We start from the raw sequence: 18,023 nt of genomic DNA on the forward strand, positions 1-18,023 counted from the left end.
AAAAATTAAATGATGACCGTCTCTAAACGCAAAAAAAGGTATAATTGGGTAGGTGACATAAAAATTAGAAATCAACAAATGCCACAAGTGCAACTGGAATGAAAGGGTGCATGTTTAAAACATGTCAAGTTGTTTAAAATTTGCAGTTTTATAAAAGAGAGCTTTATTTAACTTGAATGTATGTACTGTTCTATTTCTAAAACTGTTTGCACTTTTCATATATATGTCCAAGATGCTCATCTAAACCATCAATTATTCTAATTTGCAAAAAAAAAATAAAAATAATAATAATAATGTATGCTACTATGGTCATTTAAATAACTGAACACAATTTTTATTTTCCTTATGTGGTAACTTTGGCCTTAATATACTATTGCTTCATTTTATTTAACTTTTTATATTTTTACCTTTGTGTGAATCTGCATACCTCTATTTTATTTGTCACTTAGTTGTCAATACAACTGAATTTCCCAACTAATCTAATTTGCTTCTCTTCCAAATGTTGTTATTCTTTACATTTTCAATTGAATCTGACAAACAAGTCTCATCGTAAAGAACAGTATGTTTTTTGAATTGCCTTTTAACTGTTTAAATTTGCTTTTCTAATGATTTCTTACAAAAAAATATTGTAGTGAAACACACTAGTCAACAGGGGGCGCTAATAAGTCACAGAGGAAGGGTGACAGTGGCGTTAATCCACAGAAGAAGGTGATCGCTAAGGGACAGTTCAAACCGCTACATCTCCAGTTTGGCCCAGAAAGTGGGATTTTTTTCAACAGTAAACCCAAACGCTGCGTCTTTATTAACTTATCCTGTTGCTTTCAGACGCGATCCTTTCGGTTGACAATGATTTACTGATGGAGACGATGTGATATGATGCATCTGTTGGTGGCGGTTTGTTGATCAGGTGAAGCAAACGGAGCCGAGGAGGAGTCTCCGAAGAGGTGAGGCAGCCCCTCCTGCTAAAGGCTGCTACATGATGGCTTCACTGCTCCGAGGGAGGAAATAATATCTCCTGTTTTTTCTTTAGAGGGTCGGGATTAAATAGTCCGGTTTCTGTTGAGTTTTATTTGCAGCATTGTTTTCCGACATGCTGGGCCCCTTTATGCTAAAAGCAGCAGCAGCAGCAAATGTCGTTTATAATAACTGCAGTGGTGAGGAAAAGCTATAGATGTGTGTATATATATGTCAGATTTGACATTATTATTTAACTTTTTTTATTTTCATTATCTTTATCATGATACACGATCATAGTATAAATAAAACCTGAGCCGTTCTCTGTGATTATTTACTCTACTAATGCAAATATTATCATATGACCTACTAACATAGCAGGGTTAAAATAACCTATTTGACGGTTAGAGCTTAAATGATCAAAGCCAGATGCGTTGTTAAGACGTTTGTAAATTGGAGGCTTAGCCCTGGCCAGAAATACATGGTAGGAAACAAAAAAAATAAATCTGATATTCACAATTCCAGGAGGATGTCTCAAGGAACCACAGAATATGTATTTTAAAAACAAGTTTCAGAGACAATTATATAAAAAAACACACACATATGTGCTGAATGGTTTGTTAATATTAAACTGCTCTATATATTTCAGGTTTAAAGAGGTATAAAGAGCAGTTCCTAGTAAGTAGAAGTAGACCTACACCTTTAAGTAGCTTCTACATAAAGGTGTAATGGAGGGTTTTCACAGATTTCTTAAGACCCACCCTCTCCACTTAAAAAAAAAATACACATGCACAACCCTGGACTCACTCCCGATAGGGAAAGTGTGCAAGAGCCCATTTCTCCTCGTGCACACCCTGTTTAAAAGTTGCTGTTCTCATAGCTCATACAAGCTGATAGTACCTGAAAGTCCATCATAACCCCTAAATCTCTCAATCACTATATAGAGCGGGAACTATATAGTGAACTCTATGGTGAACTCAGTTAACTGACCGTTTGGAGAGATGATCACTCCTTTTTGCTCCCCGTTGGTAACCCGTCCACTGCGCGGTGCCATATTTGTTATTAGTCGGGTCGCTGTGACAGCAAAGCCCATAATGCTTGGCGAGGGGAGAGCTCTCTGCGCAAAGTATTCCTGGATATATTTTTTTCATTTTCAAAGAACCGCTGTGAGAAAGGTGACCTTCAATGACTGTCTGAAACCATAGCTCACCACAGATATACACCTGAAAGTTCGCATGCGCAGAAAAAAGATAGCTAACGGGACGAGCACGTCGAACGGCCTTACGTAAACATATCACCAGAATGATTGACAATAAGGAGGACCATTTATTGATATGATCCACCCGGAAAAAGAAAATCCTCTACTATACCTTTAAGTCCTATGCAGCCAAACAAGCCCACATCATCACATGTCCATTACTGTGCTTGAAAGTTGCTATGAGGTGTTTGTGCTAATGCTTATGGAGCTGCGCTTTATTGCAAACCTTCAGTATTTTGAACTTATCTTCCTAAAAGACTGTTTGAAAACCAAGATAATTCTACTTCTTCGTTTAAAAAAAAGTTTTCTTCTTCAACCTTCCTAAAAAAGTCCTTTTTGTTCATCCTTTATCAGTTTGCCTTTTGATGGACCCAATCTGAGCCTTGTAGAGATTTCAGCCTTTTCTCGAGCGTTTTACGGTCGGTGTTAATTAGCTGTGATGTAAACTCCTGGGAAGAGGAGCAGTTTTCCCCTTGTGAAAGGTCTTTCTAATCCATACAGTACCTCCTAAAAAACACATTTATTGTTGTGAATGTCATCCAATTCAGGGGTTGTTTTAACCTACTTCTATATAGCAGATCAAAAAAATGATCCAAACTTCTACTTTTGTCATGATGGTCAAACATTAAATCATGTAACAACAGCAGGGATGTGCTTCTTGTTTCGGACAGTACTATTAACTGAAATGTTTTGACTTGTTTTGCCTCTGTTAGTTAAATATTGTATGTTTTTTCTCCACATGAAGTCCTTAAAGCCATCAAATCACAGCTGAGTCACATTTGCTTGTACTTAGAACTAAAGGAATGTGTTTTTTTTATTGCAGAAGTCCTGTTTTAAACCTAATTAAGCCCAACAATCTCAAACTGGCTGAAATGGACGAGCAAAGTGTAGAGGTGTGTATTTATATGCCCTTTCTGTATCGTCCAAACTGTACAGTCAATTGATTTGTTTTCATTTCTATTTCAATGACATTTAAATACGTGTCCAAGAAGTTGGCCCTGCTGCTGCAGTTGGTGTTGGATTCATCCTCTGTCTCTTTGCAGAGCATCGCCGAGGTGTTTCGTTGCTTCATCTGCATGGAGAAACTGAGGGATGCTCGCCTGTGCCCGCACTGCTCCAAACTCTGCTGCTTCAGCTGCATACGGGTGAGTGTGGCTCCAAGGGGCAGGAACTGGGCTGTTTTTCCTGCAAAGCTCCCTGCTTGAATCTGCTGTGAGCAAAACAAGTTATGTAACTGTTAATTGGGAACAACAATGTTTGTTATAGACAAGATAATAAAACAGAATAGTCTGTACAAAAAGCAGTTATGAAAAAGGTGATCCATGATTTTCAATTTAAGCTGGGTCTCTTGTTTGACAGCGATGGCTGACGGAGCAGAGAGCACAGTGTCCACACTGTCGGTAAGAATGTTTCACCCTAATATCTACTCATAGATTCTCACTTTCAGATTTTTCTTTTTATTTAAGTCCTTTATCTCCACCTTAAGATAACAGTGCAATATTTTTATAAAAATAATTTTGTAAGAAAAAAAAACAAGCCCCAACCCCAGGAAAGAGAGCTATAGGAACCAAAACTATTGAATGTTGCAGTGGTAAACATTCATTAAATGATTCCTTTAACAGCGTTTGCATATGTTATATTATATTTGACACAATTGAACATTTTTATATTTAAGGAAGTCCAGATGTTTATTCTGCCAGGATCCAAACAGTGTGTAGAAAATATATCTGGCAGAAATTCCTTAAAGGACACCAAAAATAGTTTTATTTAGTGAATAATGAGAAGAAAATGTGTAAGAATAAGCAGAATAACGGGGGGGAAGCCATCTTATTTATAAAGATGCACTTGGAAAAATCCAGCAAACGTTTTTTTGTACTGTGAGTATTCCAGCTGTATTTGGCTGAAAAAACTGTCATCTTACATTTAAACTCTTTTATGCTGGAACCAGCTTCAGGGTTTAATTTACATGAGCTTAATGTAACATTTCTTCACATGCCTCAGTTGTGGATTATGTTTTAAGATCTAATCGGATGTGCTTTTTGTTGTGCCACAGCGCTCCGCTGCAGCTGAGGGAGCTGGTGAACTGTCGCTGGGCCGAGGAGGTCACTCAGCAGCTGGACACCCTGCAGCTCTGCAGCCTCACCAAACACGAGGACAATGACAAAGACAAGTGAGCGCCTCATAAAACCCGTTCACTTCTTTTGTTCAGCTCTTAACATTTGCCCCATTTACACTAGCCCTATGAAATCGATCCGTGGCGAGTTCAGACCGAGCTTGGATCAGTTAACCGTGCTGAGCTTGGTTCTTACCACCAGTCACGCTAGCATGCTTCCTCGCCTACTATCGGTGGTCCATGATACTGCAACTCTCAAGGCGGGAATTGTGTAAAAAAAATAGTGGCGTCCATAACATTCAGGAACTTATGTGTCTGGATAGCCTCTCATCCCATTTACACTACCCTTGAAAAACCATGCCGAGACCGGTCCGAGCTCAGTAACTGAGATAACTTATCGTGTGTAAATGGAAAGCAAACTGAACTGAACCGAGCTAGACACAACCGGACCGCACTAACTGCAGACCAGTTCCAGAGGTGGGCTCGGCTCGGTTTTTCCCTGGCTCGGTTCTCTGATAACAAGAGCGCCAGAGCAGAACGCGTCATCTCCGTCTGGCTGCACATCCCGATTCACACTCCATTCCACTACTTGGCGGTAATGCCCCTCCAGAAGTTGCTTGCCATTTTGATTTGCTTGATTCCCTCCATCTTCTTCTTCTTGTGTTTTATGGTGGTTGGCAAACAACTTTTGGTGCATTACTGCCACCAACTACTTGATTTCCTCCTTTGATACTGGCAGTAATACCGCAGATCATCACTAGGAGGCGAGGAGTCGAGGAACCGAGATGGCGTGATGTGTAAACGGTCGTCAAAACCAAGCTTGGCCTGGTTAACTGGACTGGTCTCGGCATGGATGAAGAAATCTGGGAACTGCAAAGCTGGTCACGCTGGAAAACCCGCAAAATGAGTCAGCTGTTTGTAAATAGGAGATCATGTGGTCTGCTCATGCGCTCTTTGTTATCAGAGAAATGAGCCACAGATGAACCACGCTGAGCCCTACTGTTGAACTAGTACTAGATTTGGTGCGGTTCAGTTGTTTCTGCCACAGTTCAGTTCAGTTGCATTCCATTTACAATCATCGGTTATCTCGGTTACCTGTTCTCGGCACGGTTTCACAAGGGTAGTGTAAATGGTGCTAATAAATGAAGAAGCATCCCTGGTTCCACAGATATGCTCTGAAAGACCTTTAAGGAGTAGTTTTAAGAACTTAAAAAGCAGACATGATCATTTGAAGCACCTTGTTTAGAAAGTAGGGCCCAGTGTTCAAGATTGAGCTCATTTAAATTGAATCCAAAATAAGTTATTTACATTTTCAGAAGAGTTTTTGAAAACAAGACTAAACTCTAATGTAGGACTGTTGTTCTAAATTGCATTATAAAGAAAGAAAAAACATGGTCACCCTCTGATGTCTGCTCCTTCTGTTATTTCTGAGCAGATGTGAAAACCACCATGAGAAGCTGAGTGTTTTCTGTTGGACTTGTAAGAAATGCATCTGCCACCAGTGCGCCCTCTGGGGAGGAATGGTAACATTTACAGCTTTTTAAAATAAAAATTATACTTTGCAGTAAGTTAAGTGATTAGTAGGTGGTTGTTTCTATGTTGGGGTTTCTTCTGACTTCGATTTAGTCCGACACCAAAAAAACCAGAAGCAACAGTCAGCATTTCATAATTTTTCCAGTCACAGTTTGAGATGAGCTGCACATTTACATCCAAGTAGCTGCAGGCTCTGAGTGATGGATGTTTTGTTGCCTGCAGCACGGCGGCCACACCTTTAAGCCTTTGGTGGAGATATACGAGCAGCATGTGACCAAGGTGAAGGAGGAGGTGGGAAAGCTGCGGCGCCGCCTCATGGAGCTCATCAGTTTGGTGCAGGAAGTGGTGAGGAATCCTTACTAAGTGATACGAGGCTGAAATTATGGTATCACTTTGCATTCATAATGCATCTTTCAACATTATGCTTCCACATTTAGATTGTGTGGAAACTGATCTGAATAAAAAATTGAATTGTTTTAAAAATTGGCTGGAGGATATAAAAAAAAAAAAAAAAAAGCCAAAAGATTCTGCTGGCTTGACTGAAGTCAAGCACTTCTTATATTTAAATTACAGTAACACATCACTTTTTTCCTTCATTTAAAGTCTACATTTCTAATAAAGAGGTTCCCTTTAACAAATTCATAGAAAAAGTAATGTTTCTGTTTATTAAAGTTTTTGGATTATGGCTTGACATTTAACCTATGAAAGTTTGATTTCTCTAAAAACAAAAAAACAGGTGAATCAACCAAAATAAACCCCAAAAAATCCTCATGGATTTGATGTAAAATTGAACCACCATTGTAAGTAAGGCAGCAGACTGTATTATAAGGCATATTTTATATACTGTTGTGCTGCATTCACACCAAATTCATTTTGGGCGTCAAAAAAAAAAAAAAGCACATGCACAACCAGGCTCGTATGAAGCTGATACGCTGGCTTTTGATGAACAAAATTGCAGAAGAACATTTTTTTTTTTAAACATTTGCCTCCTTATTTGCAAAAATAACAGGAACTCTGTGTCTTTAGACTCTCTCATTGACTCATTCTGAGCGCTTGCAGGCAGGTAAAAACAAAGCAGGAGTGGAGTGTCCAAGTTCTGAAGGATTCCAAAACTTGTGCAAGTATGCACACATTATCCAATTAAACTCAGCATCATCGCTCCTCCGGTCTGGTCCGGTGCGTAGGAGCCTTACTGGCTCCAGAAAGATCAGAACTGCGTTTCTGGGTCAGTCTGATAGTTTGCATATTAAGGATAGATATGAAAGTCACCTTCGACATGCTGAAATGTCTTTGCCTAATTAGCCAAAAGAAAAAGAAACATGATATAGATTTATAACAGAGGATAAAGTTTCTCTCCTCTGTGAAAAAACAAGATGTCCTGTTTTATTTGCAAGCTAAATGAGTCCCCCCCCCTCCCCGAAGTGATGTCTTGGAAAATGGAGCATTTCAGGAAACGGCACGACTCCGCATGAAATGAGAAACAGTTAATGACCCATTTCATGTTGAAAGTCAGAACAGAGTCTAAAAATCTCCATTTAGGTTTTTTTTTCTCAGGTGTGTCACTGAGTTTTAATGACATATCTAAGAAAAAGAAGCTATTTGTTACTGACTGCTTTTAACATCAAAAAGCTGCAGAAGCCATTAACCCTCCCCAGCTGTTGCTGTGGTCTTTATTAATCAAATTCACCAGAAGACCCTTTAGTCAGTGTTCTTACAAGGAGCGTCCTCTAGGGGGCACACACTGATTTTGTTTTTGTGTTTGCCGCCTCAGGAGAGAAACGTAGAGGCTGTGAGGGGAGCGAAGGACGAGAGGGTCAGAGAGATCCGGAACGCGGTGGAAATGATGATCGCTCGTCTGGACAACCATCTGAAGAACAAACTCATCACTCTCATGGGTAGGAGACCTGCTTCCACAGATGAACTGCAACAGCTCTGGAAGTTAAGACGCTTTACTTGAGTCTGAACTTAAGTGAAAAAGGTCACATTAAATCAATAAAACTACACGGCCTCACATCTGATTCTGGAATACTTTGATATAGGAAGGAGGTTGGTGAATAAAATCATCCACATGGCTCTAAAATGCCTGGGAGATTAGTCCTCTAGTGTTATGAATTTGTTTTAGTTTAAAAGCTGAAACTCAGCCCTACTAGACTCTCCTCCTCCATCTATCTGATCACTACCTGCAGGGAAAGGCCTGTAGAGCTTTAGGAAACGGTTGGGGTTTTATATGTCTTTGTGGTGAGATGACCACCTTTAAGAAACAGATCGGTACCATCTTAAAAGTTTTGTACACGTCAATAATTATTCTCACTCTTAAATATTTGATCAACTAAAGAAGAAAAACTATTAATTGGGAGGCAGTGTGTGTTTTAGTTTTTTATAGTGCAGCTTCTCATTTTAGCATCTGTTTCAAAATATCATTTGTATGATAAAGAGTTTAAATTTTTTTACTTTTTAGCTTAACTTCAGCTGTTTATTGCTTGCTTTTATTCTTTAGTCTGTTTCTTGCAAGTAAAAAAATCAGTCAGGTAAACCGTCTCCTTTCTTCAGTTTCTTTGGATTAGTTGGCAGCAGTTCTCCCTACGCAGGTCGGAACATGAAATCCTCAGGATCAAACTCTCCACTGTCATGTTGGAGCTCTTTTGTTTTGCATTACACATCTGAAAAGATTTCATGTTTGCTTTAAAACGCAGCCCGAGGTTAAGGTTTCTTTTCTTCTTTTTTTTTTTTTTTTTTCAAAACAAAACATTTCAAATCCGTGCTGAAAGCAGCCGAGCCGCCATTTATAGACACGACTATTACACATATGAAATATTTATCCGGAGCGAGCGGATGCCCGCTCTTAGCAGTGCCCACACACACAATCTGCACCGCCGCCCACTCACACACTCAGCAGCCCTCCATCAGGGCCCACATTCAGCTCCACATTCTCCTCCCCAACAGGCCAGAAGACGTCCTTGACCCAGGAGACAGAGCTGCTGGAGTCTCTGCTGCAGGAGGTGGAGCATCAGGTCTGTTGTTCAGCACAGATCAACACCTTCATTCATTGGTATCCTAAACAATCCCAAAGCTGCTTTGTCATGATGTCACTGTTCTGTCACAATCACCCCAATTCTTTATTTTAGCAGAAAAGTTTAGTTTTAATTAATGGGAAAAAACTAAAACCCATTTGGGGCCTTAAAAACCTTAAGCTCAAAGATTAGAATCCTGGTAGGAAACATAACGTATAAAATAACAGTCAACACTTAGCAGCTTGTGTATTAAAGCCTCCTTCATGAAATGCATTTAGTGTAAAAAAAAATCTTGCATTGCTTGGGTGTAAAATGATAATTATGGGTTATATTAATGGAGCTGGAGGCGAATGTAAAATAAGCTTAGAAGTGAAGTTTAATGTAAGGAAAATATTCAATATGCTTGTCTAAAACTCAAGGAACAAAAAGACTTATAATTAAAAGATTATCCAGCTGTTGTTTCTATTTCCTACGTCTTTTTTCTCGCTACAATCATCAGGATTTCAGTTACTATTGAGTTTCTGAATTTATCCTTTTAAAAATTGTCCAGAGAGGTGCAGAGAAATCTACAAATGCCAAATAATACGGACTGTTGGTCAGATAGAACAGATTCGTGACAGAAAGTTAACACATTTATTAACCCACAGGTTCATAGCTGAGTGGTTTCACAGCACGACCTTTTCTGTTTGCATGCGTTTGTGTTGAGCAGCTTCACTCGTGCAGTAAGAGCGAACTGATCTCTAAGAGCCCAGAGATCCTGCTCATGTTCCAGCAGGTCCACCGTAAACCCATGCAGTCGTTCGTCACCACGCCAGTGCCCCCCGACTTCACCAGGTAACACAATATCACACCTTCAGTCCGTTTCACGCCTGATTATAATTAACTGAACACAATCGCTCTTCATGTACTTCTGTGTTGTTTTTAGTGAGCTGGTTCCTGCTTATGATTCAAGCACTTTTGTACTCGTCAACTTCAGGTACTTCTTTTAATGTCTGCCTCTTTGCTCCCTCTCTTCTGCGGAAGGTGCTTTAGCTCGGCCTCCGACATTTGTCTCCAATCACTTCATAATATTTAGCAACTTCTGGTAGAAATGTGGAACGGCTTATGCTTTGTTTACTGGAAGGTATTAACTAAAACTAACAAATGAATGATGAAAACTAGAATTGAAATTTTTTTTTTTTTATGAAATTGAAAAATAAAGTAGATTGTCCTAAAAAAAACTAAAAACTGAGTTTACAGACCAAATAAAATTAACTGAATTTTCAGACAGAATATTTTCATTTGTGTTTTTATCATAATCTATTATGAGAATAGAATAGAAATTTCCTTTATTGTCCCACAATGGAGAAATTCTTGTGTTTATAGCAACAAAGAGATTATAGGAAATAGAATATCAGGTCTAGTTTTTGGTTGTTTTCTCTTTTTTTTCCCAGTCAGGTTATTTATGTTAGAGTGGTCTGACCAAATCTGAAATTTTCTGGGGTTTTTTGTTGTTGTTTTTTTAATAGAAAATAAACTAACAAATACTAAAAACAAATTAAAACTGAAATAGAATTGAAAATCAGAAGTTAAAACATATCAAAACCAAAAATAAAAACCAATGAAAATTTCACAATTCAAACCTTGGTGACTGTAAATGAACAGAGTAAAAAATGTGGGGGGGTTTGGCTTGGCTATGCTCCACCACAGCAATGATGCTAAGTTTTTATTCGGTAGAAGAAGGAATAAAACTCTTTGAACATCAGCAGGGTTGGCTGGACAGACTAGCCCTTTGGGAATCCTTCTGAACCTGTTCTCTCTGTCTGCTGGAGGGGCAGGAGCGCCTGTGTGGCGCGGGCAGGTAGTCCACATTCATAGCGCTGACTTGGTGTCTTCAAACAGATCTGTTTCTCACATTTATTTGTAAATGAGATAAATGTTTGTAAAGACACAGTTTGGCAGCGGTTACTCATACAGTTCAGCTTATAAGCATAATTTCAGCTTAATTTGGACAACTTTCAGTATGACAGTGTAGCACAGGCGGAAAAAAACCCGAAGAGAGAAATTTTTTCCTGGAATGGCTCCCAAGCCTCAGTATTTATGTAGGTGGCTTTTAAATAGTTGTCATGCAGACTTGCTGACCTCAAGATGCCGCTCCTTGCTAAACTTCTCCTATACTCAGCTTTGAAATAGCTAATTATTTGTAGCCATTGCTTTTCTAAAGAGGAGGAATCCAAGTCTTGTTTGAATTCCATGCTGTGTTGTCTTTCCATACACCACTGGAAAACAGGAAGTTGTGTTTTAACTATTCAACTTGAAGTAAAGTGTGTATTAAAGTTGTTGGGTGCATTTATTGCATATGGATCATTAGTGGCGTTAAAACAGTGACACCAATGATTTTGGTAAAAACAGTTAATTATTATACATAATTATTTCTCTACTAAATAACAAATGGAAAAAAGTGTAGAACAAAGAAATAAAATATTCTAATAAGCCAACAGGGTGCAATGATTCAATCAGAAAGCCTTTGTATGTGACCAGGGTTAGCTGATGGCATAGAAATCCAAAGATTCGCAAGCTTTTTGGATTTCTATGCCATCACACTTCTCACTTTATGCTAAAGCTTTAAAGTGACAAGACCCCTTTAAAGCTTTAGCATTGGGTTTTTTTTTCCTGAGATGCCAATTACTGTGGAGGTTGCTGTTACTTTAGTTTACCTTTTTATTTCTCAATTATCTTTTAGAAATGCTCCCCTTAAAGGTATAGTAGAGGATGTTTTTTTTTTGCAGGTGGATCATCTAAATAAGTGGTCCTCCTAACTCTCAGTCATTCTGGTGATAAGCCTATGTGCTCATCCCCGTGGAAAAATTGCTAATCTTCTTTTGGAAAGTAAGTTTGTATGAGCGATGCAAACATAAACTTGTCAACAGAGGGTGCACGAGGAGAAATGGGCTCTGCATGTTCTCGCACAAGTTTAATAGACGTTCCCTGTGTTCAGGGTTGTGCATGTTCATTTTAGGAGAGTGGAGAGGGTGGATCTTTTAAAAAAAAAAATAGCAAAAATCCTCCACTATACCTTTAATACATTTATTATCAGCAGATGTTCACTGATATTGGGTTTTGACGTGTGTTTCTCTGTCTGTAGCACTTTAAGGCAACGGGCCGACCCGGTCTACAGTCCTCCTCTGCAGATATCTGGCCTCTGCTGGAGGCTTAAAGTCTACCCAGTAAGTCTGTAACCAGTTTTTAAGTGTTTCCTCTGAGTTTGGACACTTTTTAGAAATTACATATATAAGGTTCTGTTTATAGTTAGTAACTATAGTGTGGTATTTCTTCAGGACGGTAACGGCGTTGTCCGTGGAAACTATCTGTCCGTGTTCCTCGAACTCTCTGCTGGACTTCCTGAAACGTCAAAGTAGGAATGTTTCTTTGAAAAAAAAAAAACACCTTTTTTTTCTTTTCTTTTATTTGCACCCAAATTCTACTTTTAGGCCTCCAAAAGATTTAATTGATTATAAGGATTTTATTTCAAAGGCTTTAAATGTTTTGATATTTCTCATTTTCTGAAAAGCAACTCAAACTGAAGATGACTGGTTTTGCATGGGAGTTACCAACATTACTTTGGTTTCCAGTGGAATCCTTCCTCCATTATTAACATCCAGCTTGACCATCATAACGATAGACACTTTGCCTTCTTTGTCAGATTGATTGAAAATATTTATTTGTTTTTTCTTTCAAACTTTGAGGCATTTCGAAGTTGATTTGTTAAAAACCCACGCTGTAATAAATCTCTGATTTCCAGAGGTTATTATAAGCAGAAATCACTTGTTTATATTTGTTGTTCAAATATATTTAAAATGCCGCACTCTTAAAATAATATAAGATTTTGCCAAAATTTCAGGTTTTTAAGTCTGTTTGCTAAATAACAAAAAAGTTATTTTTTTTCTTCTCTTTCTATATAATGGGTATAATCTAAATTAAAGGCCAAATTTACCTGATTTGTTTTGGAAATGTTTGCATAAGGGTTTTTTCTACCACCTAAAATTTTGGTTATCAACCTAAATTCTTGTTATTCTTTTACTTTTGAGCCTAAAGTTCTTTAAAATCTAAATATCCCTGTTAGGTTGATCAGCACCAGCAGATTAGATTAAAAAGTTCACCCTTAAGGTTTTTAAAAATAATTTTGATGTTATGTGCCAACAAAATTAACTATAAACCTTTAATGGTTTAAAAATAAAACACCCTTCAGATTTGGAAAAAATAACTCAATTGCGAACATTGGATGTTAGTTATTCTTTCTGTGCAGTCCGGGACCGAATGACAGATGGACCGGTACCGGCTTAGAGGACCACTGATCTAGAGTGCTCAATAAACCCCCTTGATGCTTTTTCTGATGATGTTTGCACGCTGAGCAGCTTACCTGCTAAGCTAACGATGGCATGTCTGGTCTTTGTTTTGATATCACACCTTGTGATTTTAGTTATTTTTGCTCTGACAAATATTAGTTTGTCCTCCTACCTTCCTGCTGAAGGCTGTTGACAGTGTGAATAGTATAATGCACAGACTGGAAGCTGCATTTCAAAGGCTGTAATGGTTACACCAACAAAAATGTTTGAAGCTTATGATTTTTTGCTAAGTTATTGTTAAAAGACTTTTGTTTTTAGAAAGTGTGTTAAACCAGAGGAAACAATGTGTGGGTTCTGTTATTCTGTTAAGATATGAGTATCGTGTTGAGATGGTCCACCAGGCCTCCAGCGACCCGACCAAGAATATTATCAGAGAGTTTGCTTCAGACTTTGAGGTTGGTGAATGTTGGGGCTACAACCGCTTCTTCAGGCTGGACCTGCTGGCCAGCGAGGGCTACCTGAACATGCAGACCGACACGCTGGTGCTCCGGTAAGCTCATGCTTCACAATGATGCCTCATTTTCTGTCCTGTTACTATAAAGTAAAGAAACAAATAGCAGCAGTTTGGTTTGTTTGACATTGTGCAGCTACCAGGTTCGCTCCCCAACGTTCTTCCAGAAGTGCAGAGATCAGTACTGGTATATCAGCCAGCTGGAGTCAGCCCAGAGCGGCTACATCCAGCAGATCAACAACCTCAAAGAGGTAAGCCGTGAACCGAATCTTTGGGTTCTTTTCATGCGACGACCTGTTTAATTAATGTGTCGGATCTCAGAGGCTGGCCATCGAGTTGTTTCGCCGCCAGACATCCCGCAGCTCCTCGCCCCCTGACCTGAGGCTGGCTGGAGGCACCACCATGTCTGAGAGAGACCCTCGCTCTGTGAAAAGTGACGACGACGGCCAAACCACCCTGAGCCTCTCTAAGAAAGGAGATGAAGAGGAAAGGACGCAGCATGACGATTCAAATGTGAGGCTTACATGATACTGCGTCTCACCGAATTGGTAGCTGATGGATTCTTAGATCAAAAATTTATATTGGTAAAAATATTGTCTTGAGGAAAGAAGGGTGAGCTTGTAAATTTGTCAAAATCTGGAATAGTTCAGAGCAACACTTATTTTTTAACAAGTAGGCATAAATTAGTTTTACATGACCTGCAGTTTCAAAGCCCAAATCTAGACTCTGTAGGTCTGTAAGGTTCAGAGATTATCTGTTTGTTTAGGATCAGACTTAATCCCGACACTTTTTTGTTTTTTTTTTAACCTGTAAGTAGTGCTGCAGGATTAATCTAATTGCAATCCAATGCTTTGCAATTATGTAATTGCGTTAAAGACTGCAAGTCTTGCATAAAGCTTATGAAGCGCCAAATTGGAAAAAAGCTGGGCAAAACAAGTGAGACTGATCATAGAAAAAAGCCCCGCCCAGTTTTTGAAACCTGAGCGACTGCCTGAGTGTGCGTGACACCGGCCCAGTGTCAGCGTGGCCGATCAGGAGTGCGCGAAACCTGGAGAGACAGTGCAAGGCATTCCAGAGGAGGTATGCTACAGACCGATAGAGAGATGTGCGTAAAACTGGTTAAAATTTTGCAATAGGGCCTAATTAAATGGTGCATTTTTTTTTCTATCTAAAAAATTTTATTTTCTTTTTCTGCTATTGCTGCACCTTTTTCTTCTTTTTAAAAAAAATATGGATATGCAGTACTGTCCCCAAGGCACAAACCTTGAGGCTTATTTTGAAGTGTGTAAATATATATCCACTTGACTTTTGCACAACACAAATAATGGTCCGAACCCCATTTATAAGGGAAGAAATTCCACTTATTAAACCTGACAGGGGACACCTGTGAAGTGAAAACCATTTCAGGTGACGACCTCTAGAAGCTCATCAAGAGAATGCCAAGAGCAAAGCAAAAGGTGGCTACTTGGAAGAAACTAGAATATAAGAAATATTTTCAGTTGTTTCAAACTATTTTTTAAGTATATAATTCACCAGGTGTTAATTCATAGTTTTGATGGCTTTAGTGTGAATCTTCAATTTAGTTATGAAAATAAAGAAAACTCTTTGATTTAGGTGTGTCCAAACTTTTGGTCTGTACTGTGTATGACAAATTAATTGTGAATAAGAGAAAACTAATTCAGCTATTCATTTAGTTTCGCTGTTGGTTTTTATGAGGAAAATGTTGAATATTTGATAGAATAGAAAAGTCTAGTAGAACTATTAACACACACAACAACATAATTGTTTAACAACCGTAAAAGAAGGATGCAGATTTCTGAACATTGACTTTGGAAAGTTAAGGAAGTTTTGCATTCCTGACTTTGCAAACAAAAGCTGTGATTAGATCATCTAAATGCAGGGATTTTATCTCGCTGTCGTTCAGGAGCTTTCGGATGGAGACCTTGAGGTGGACTGTCTCACTGAAGAGGAGGTGAACCCGCTGGATGGAAGCAGCACCTCAGGAAGCTCCACGGCTACTAGCAACACAGAAGAGAACGACATAGACGAAGAAACCATGTGAGTGCAATTAGCTTCTTAAACTTCCAGAAATCAACGTTTGCTCATAATACAGCTTCAAAGCCTCCTGTAAACTTTGCTCAGGTCAGGGGAAAATGATGTCGACTTCATCGGGAACCTGGAGGCAGAAGAAGGAGAGCTTACTGAAGACCTGGCCGGAGCCACAGGTATGATCCTAACAGCAGGTGTTTTACATGATTCATTACATGCATAGTAACCCTGCTCTATGGAAGCGTCTCCATCCTTATTCTCTGCTCATTTCCATCAATGCCTCATAAAAGAGTCACGCTCCTCAGAACTGCACCCATGCAAAGTTTGACTTTGCCTCACCAGTAGACTTCCTCACATTTAGTGTTTGTCTGCATGCTGAGAGGAATGATAGCTTTTTATAGGGCAGCTCTTATAACGGGAGCTCATAAATCTTTTAACCTACCGTATAAAAGCAGAATTGTGTTTTCACTTCCATTTTGGTCTTTTGTTTATTTTTACATCCCTTCTATAAACTTCATTTTGTCTCCAGTTGTTCTAGACTGTTATAATTTGTAATACCCGGTAATAGAAGTCTGAAATATCCTTACAGGCTTAATTACTTAGTGGCTTCATGAGTTCATGAAATGTAATGAAACGATGTTAAGATGGACACATGCTAATGACATTAACAGTAACTTCAGTAGACACAGTTGACTTTGGGTCATATGACTTAAAATTCACATTCAGATTGACATAAAAACACTTTTTAAATCATTTATTTAGATAAAACAGCGATCACAACCAATCCCTGATCGTTATGCTGTAAAATGGTGCAAATCAACAGAAATAACAGCTAAAAATAATCCTTCATTAATATCAAAATAACTGGATGAATGTTATAATCTGTACTTCATGTAAAATATTTTCTATATGAACAATTGACAAAAAAACCCTCAAAAATGTACTGTAGTCCACAGTGATGCATTGGTTTCCAGCATTTTTGGGGGATTTTATTTGTTTTTTTATAATACTTTTCCCTCAGAGGTTTAATATGTGGATCAAGGGCTGCTTTAACCATCTTCTTAAACCTGCTTTCATCCACTGTATCCAAATTAGCCATAACCTTGCTAAAGCACGTTGTAATGACTTTGCTATGTCTGCTTACGTAGCACCATTGTTTTTCTAACCTCCTGCGCAGCGGCTTCTATTTCGAAAAAGCGCAAATCTCTACTGTAGGCTAAATTTATAACATTTCTAACATGTATTGCATTTACCTCGCAGCTCTATATTGACTGATTAATTGCTAGAAATGTATGGCTTGTTTTAGTGACACTTTTCTCTACTGATATTACAGAAAAACATGATGTAGAAATAAATATATATAAAATAAATTAATCCCTGTAAAGGAATAGACCCAAAAAATCCTGAAATTATTAAGTAGATTTGTTCATTGCAAAAATTCGATTCCCGGTCTGGGCTCTTTCTGCGTGGAGTTAGCATGTTCTCCCTGAGCATGCGTGGGTTCTCTCCGGGTACTCCGGCTTCCTCCCACAGTCCAAAAACATGACTGTTACACCATGAATGGTTGTATGTTTGTCCTGTTTGTCTCTGTGTTGCCCTGCGATGGACTGGCAACCTGTCCAGGGTGTACCCCGCCTCTCGCCCATTGACTGCTGGAGATAGGCACCAGCACCCTTCGCGACCCCAATTGGGACAAGCGTGTCAGATAATGGATGAATGGATGAAACCCTGTAAAGGAATTGACCTAAAAATCCTAAAATTATTAAGTAGATTTGTTCGTGGCAAAAAAAGATGATTGAAATCAGTCTTTGGAAGGCAAACAGGCCCACAGCCTCACAGATCTCCATCTATATCTTTGTTTTCTCTCTAGAATCATCTGCAGAGTTTGTTGTTGGTAAACCTACATCTCACTGAATCACATGGTTCCAGTTAAAGTCTCATTACTATTTAGTTTAAAATGTTGACTTTTGTGATGGTGGAACAGAAAATAATCCACCCGAAAGACCAGCTGCCATGAAGGGATCATCTAACGGTTGATCTGGACGCCCCTATCTCCTGCTGCTCTCTAGAACTAGACTCACACTGTTTCACTAGGGATCATCTTTAACAATATGTTAGCAAAGCTGCTGTGGGGATCTTTAAGGGTCAATGATTGGTCTATCGGCATAATAGATCGGTAATAGATTCAGCCAAGGGACAGAGGGCTGTACCGCGGAGCAGGAATAAAGGGTTAGCGGAACAACCTCAGGTTTAACACTGACTTTCAGGA

General features: G+C 38.9%; 1 protein-coding gene across 1 annotated transcript in view; it reads left to right on the forward strand.

The window, feature by feature from the left end:
• The first annotated feature begins 707 nt into the window (after positions 1-707).
• trim37 (tripartite motif containing 37) overlaps positions 708-18,023 on the forward strand; it is a 28,327-nt gene continuing 11,011 nt past the window's right edge. The window contains exons 1-18 of the mRNA XM_015396076.1: positions 708-944; positions 3,036-3,105; positions 3,256-3,357; positions 3,572-3,612; positions 4,266-4,382; positions 5,761-5,848; positions 6,081-6,203; positions 7,630-7,753; positions 8,802-8,869; positions 9,579-9,703; positions 9,795-9,845; positions 11,994-12,075; positions 12,187-12,263; positions 13,565-13,744; positions 13,842-13,956; positions 14,027-14,218; positions 15,630-15,763; positions 15,848-15,930. Of these exons, the coding sequence (XP_015251562.1) occupies positions 3,085-3,105; positions 3,256-3,357; positions 3,572-3,612; positions 4,266-4,382; positions 5,761-5,848; positions 6,081-6,203; positions 7,630-7,753; positions 8,802-8,869; positions 9,579-9,703; positions 9,795-9,845; positions 11,994-12,075; positions 12,187-12,263; positions 13,565-13,744; positions 13,842-13,956; positions 14,027-14,218; positions 15,630-15,763; positions 15,848-15,930 (1,723 nt within the window). The 5' untranslated portion in view covers positions 708-944; positions 3,036-3,084. The remainder of the gene's footprint in view (positions 945-3,035; positions 3,106-3,255; positions 3,358-3,571; positions 3,613-4,265; positions 4,383-5,760; positions 5,849-6,080; positions 6,204-7,629; positions 7,754-8,801; positions 8,870-9,578; positions 9,704-9,794; positions 9,846-11,993; positions 12,076-12,186; positions 12,264-13,564; positions 13,745-13,841; positions 13,957-14,026; positions 14,219-15,629; positions 15,764-15,847; positions 15,931-18,023) is intronic.

This window comes from Cyprinodon variegatus, unplaced genomic scaffold (genome assembly GCF_000732505.1).
Source record: "Cyprinodon variegatus isolate N-32 unplaced genomic scaffold, C_variegatus-1.0 Scaffold774, whole genome shotgun sequence".
NCBI lineage: Eukaryota > Metazoa > Chordata > Actinopteri > Cyprinodontiformes > Cyprinodontidae > Cyprinodon > Cyprinodon variegatus.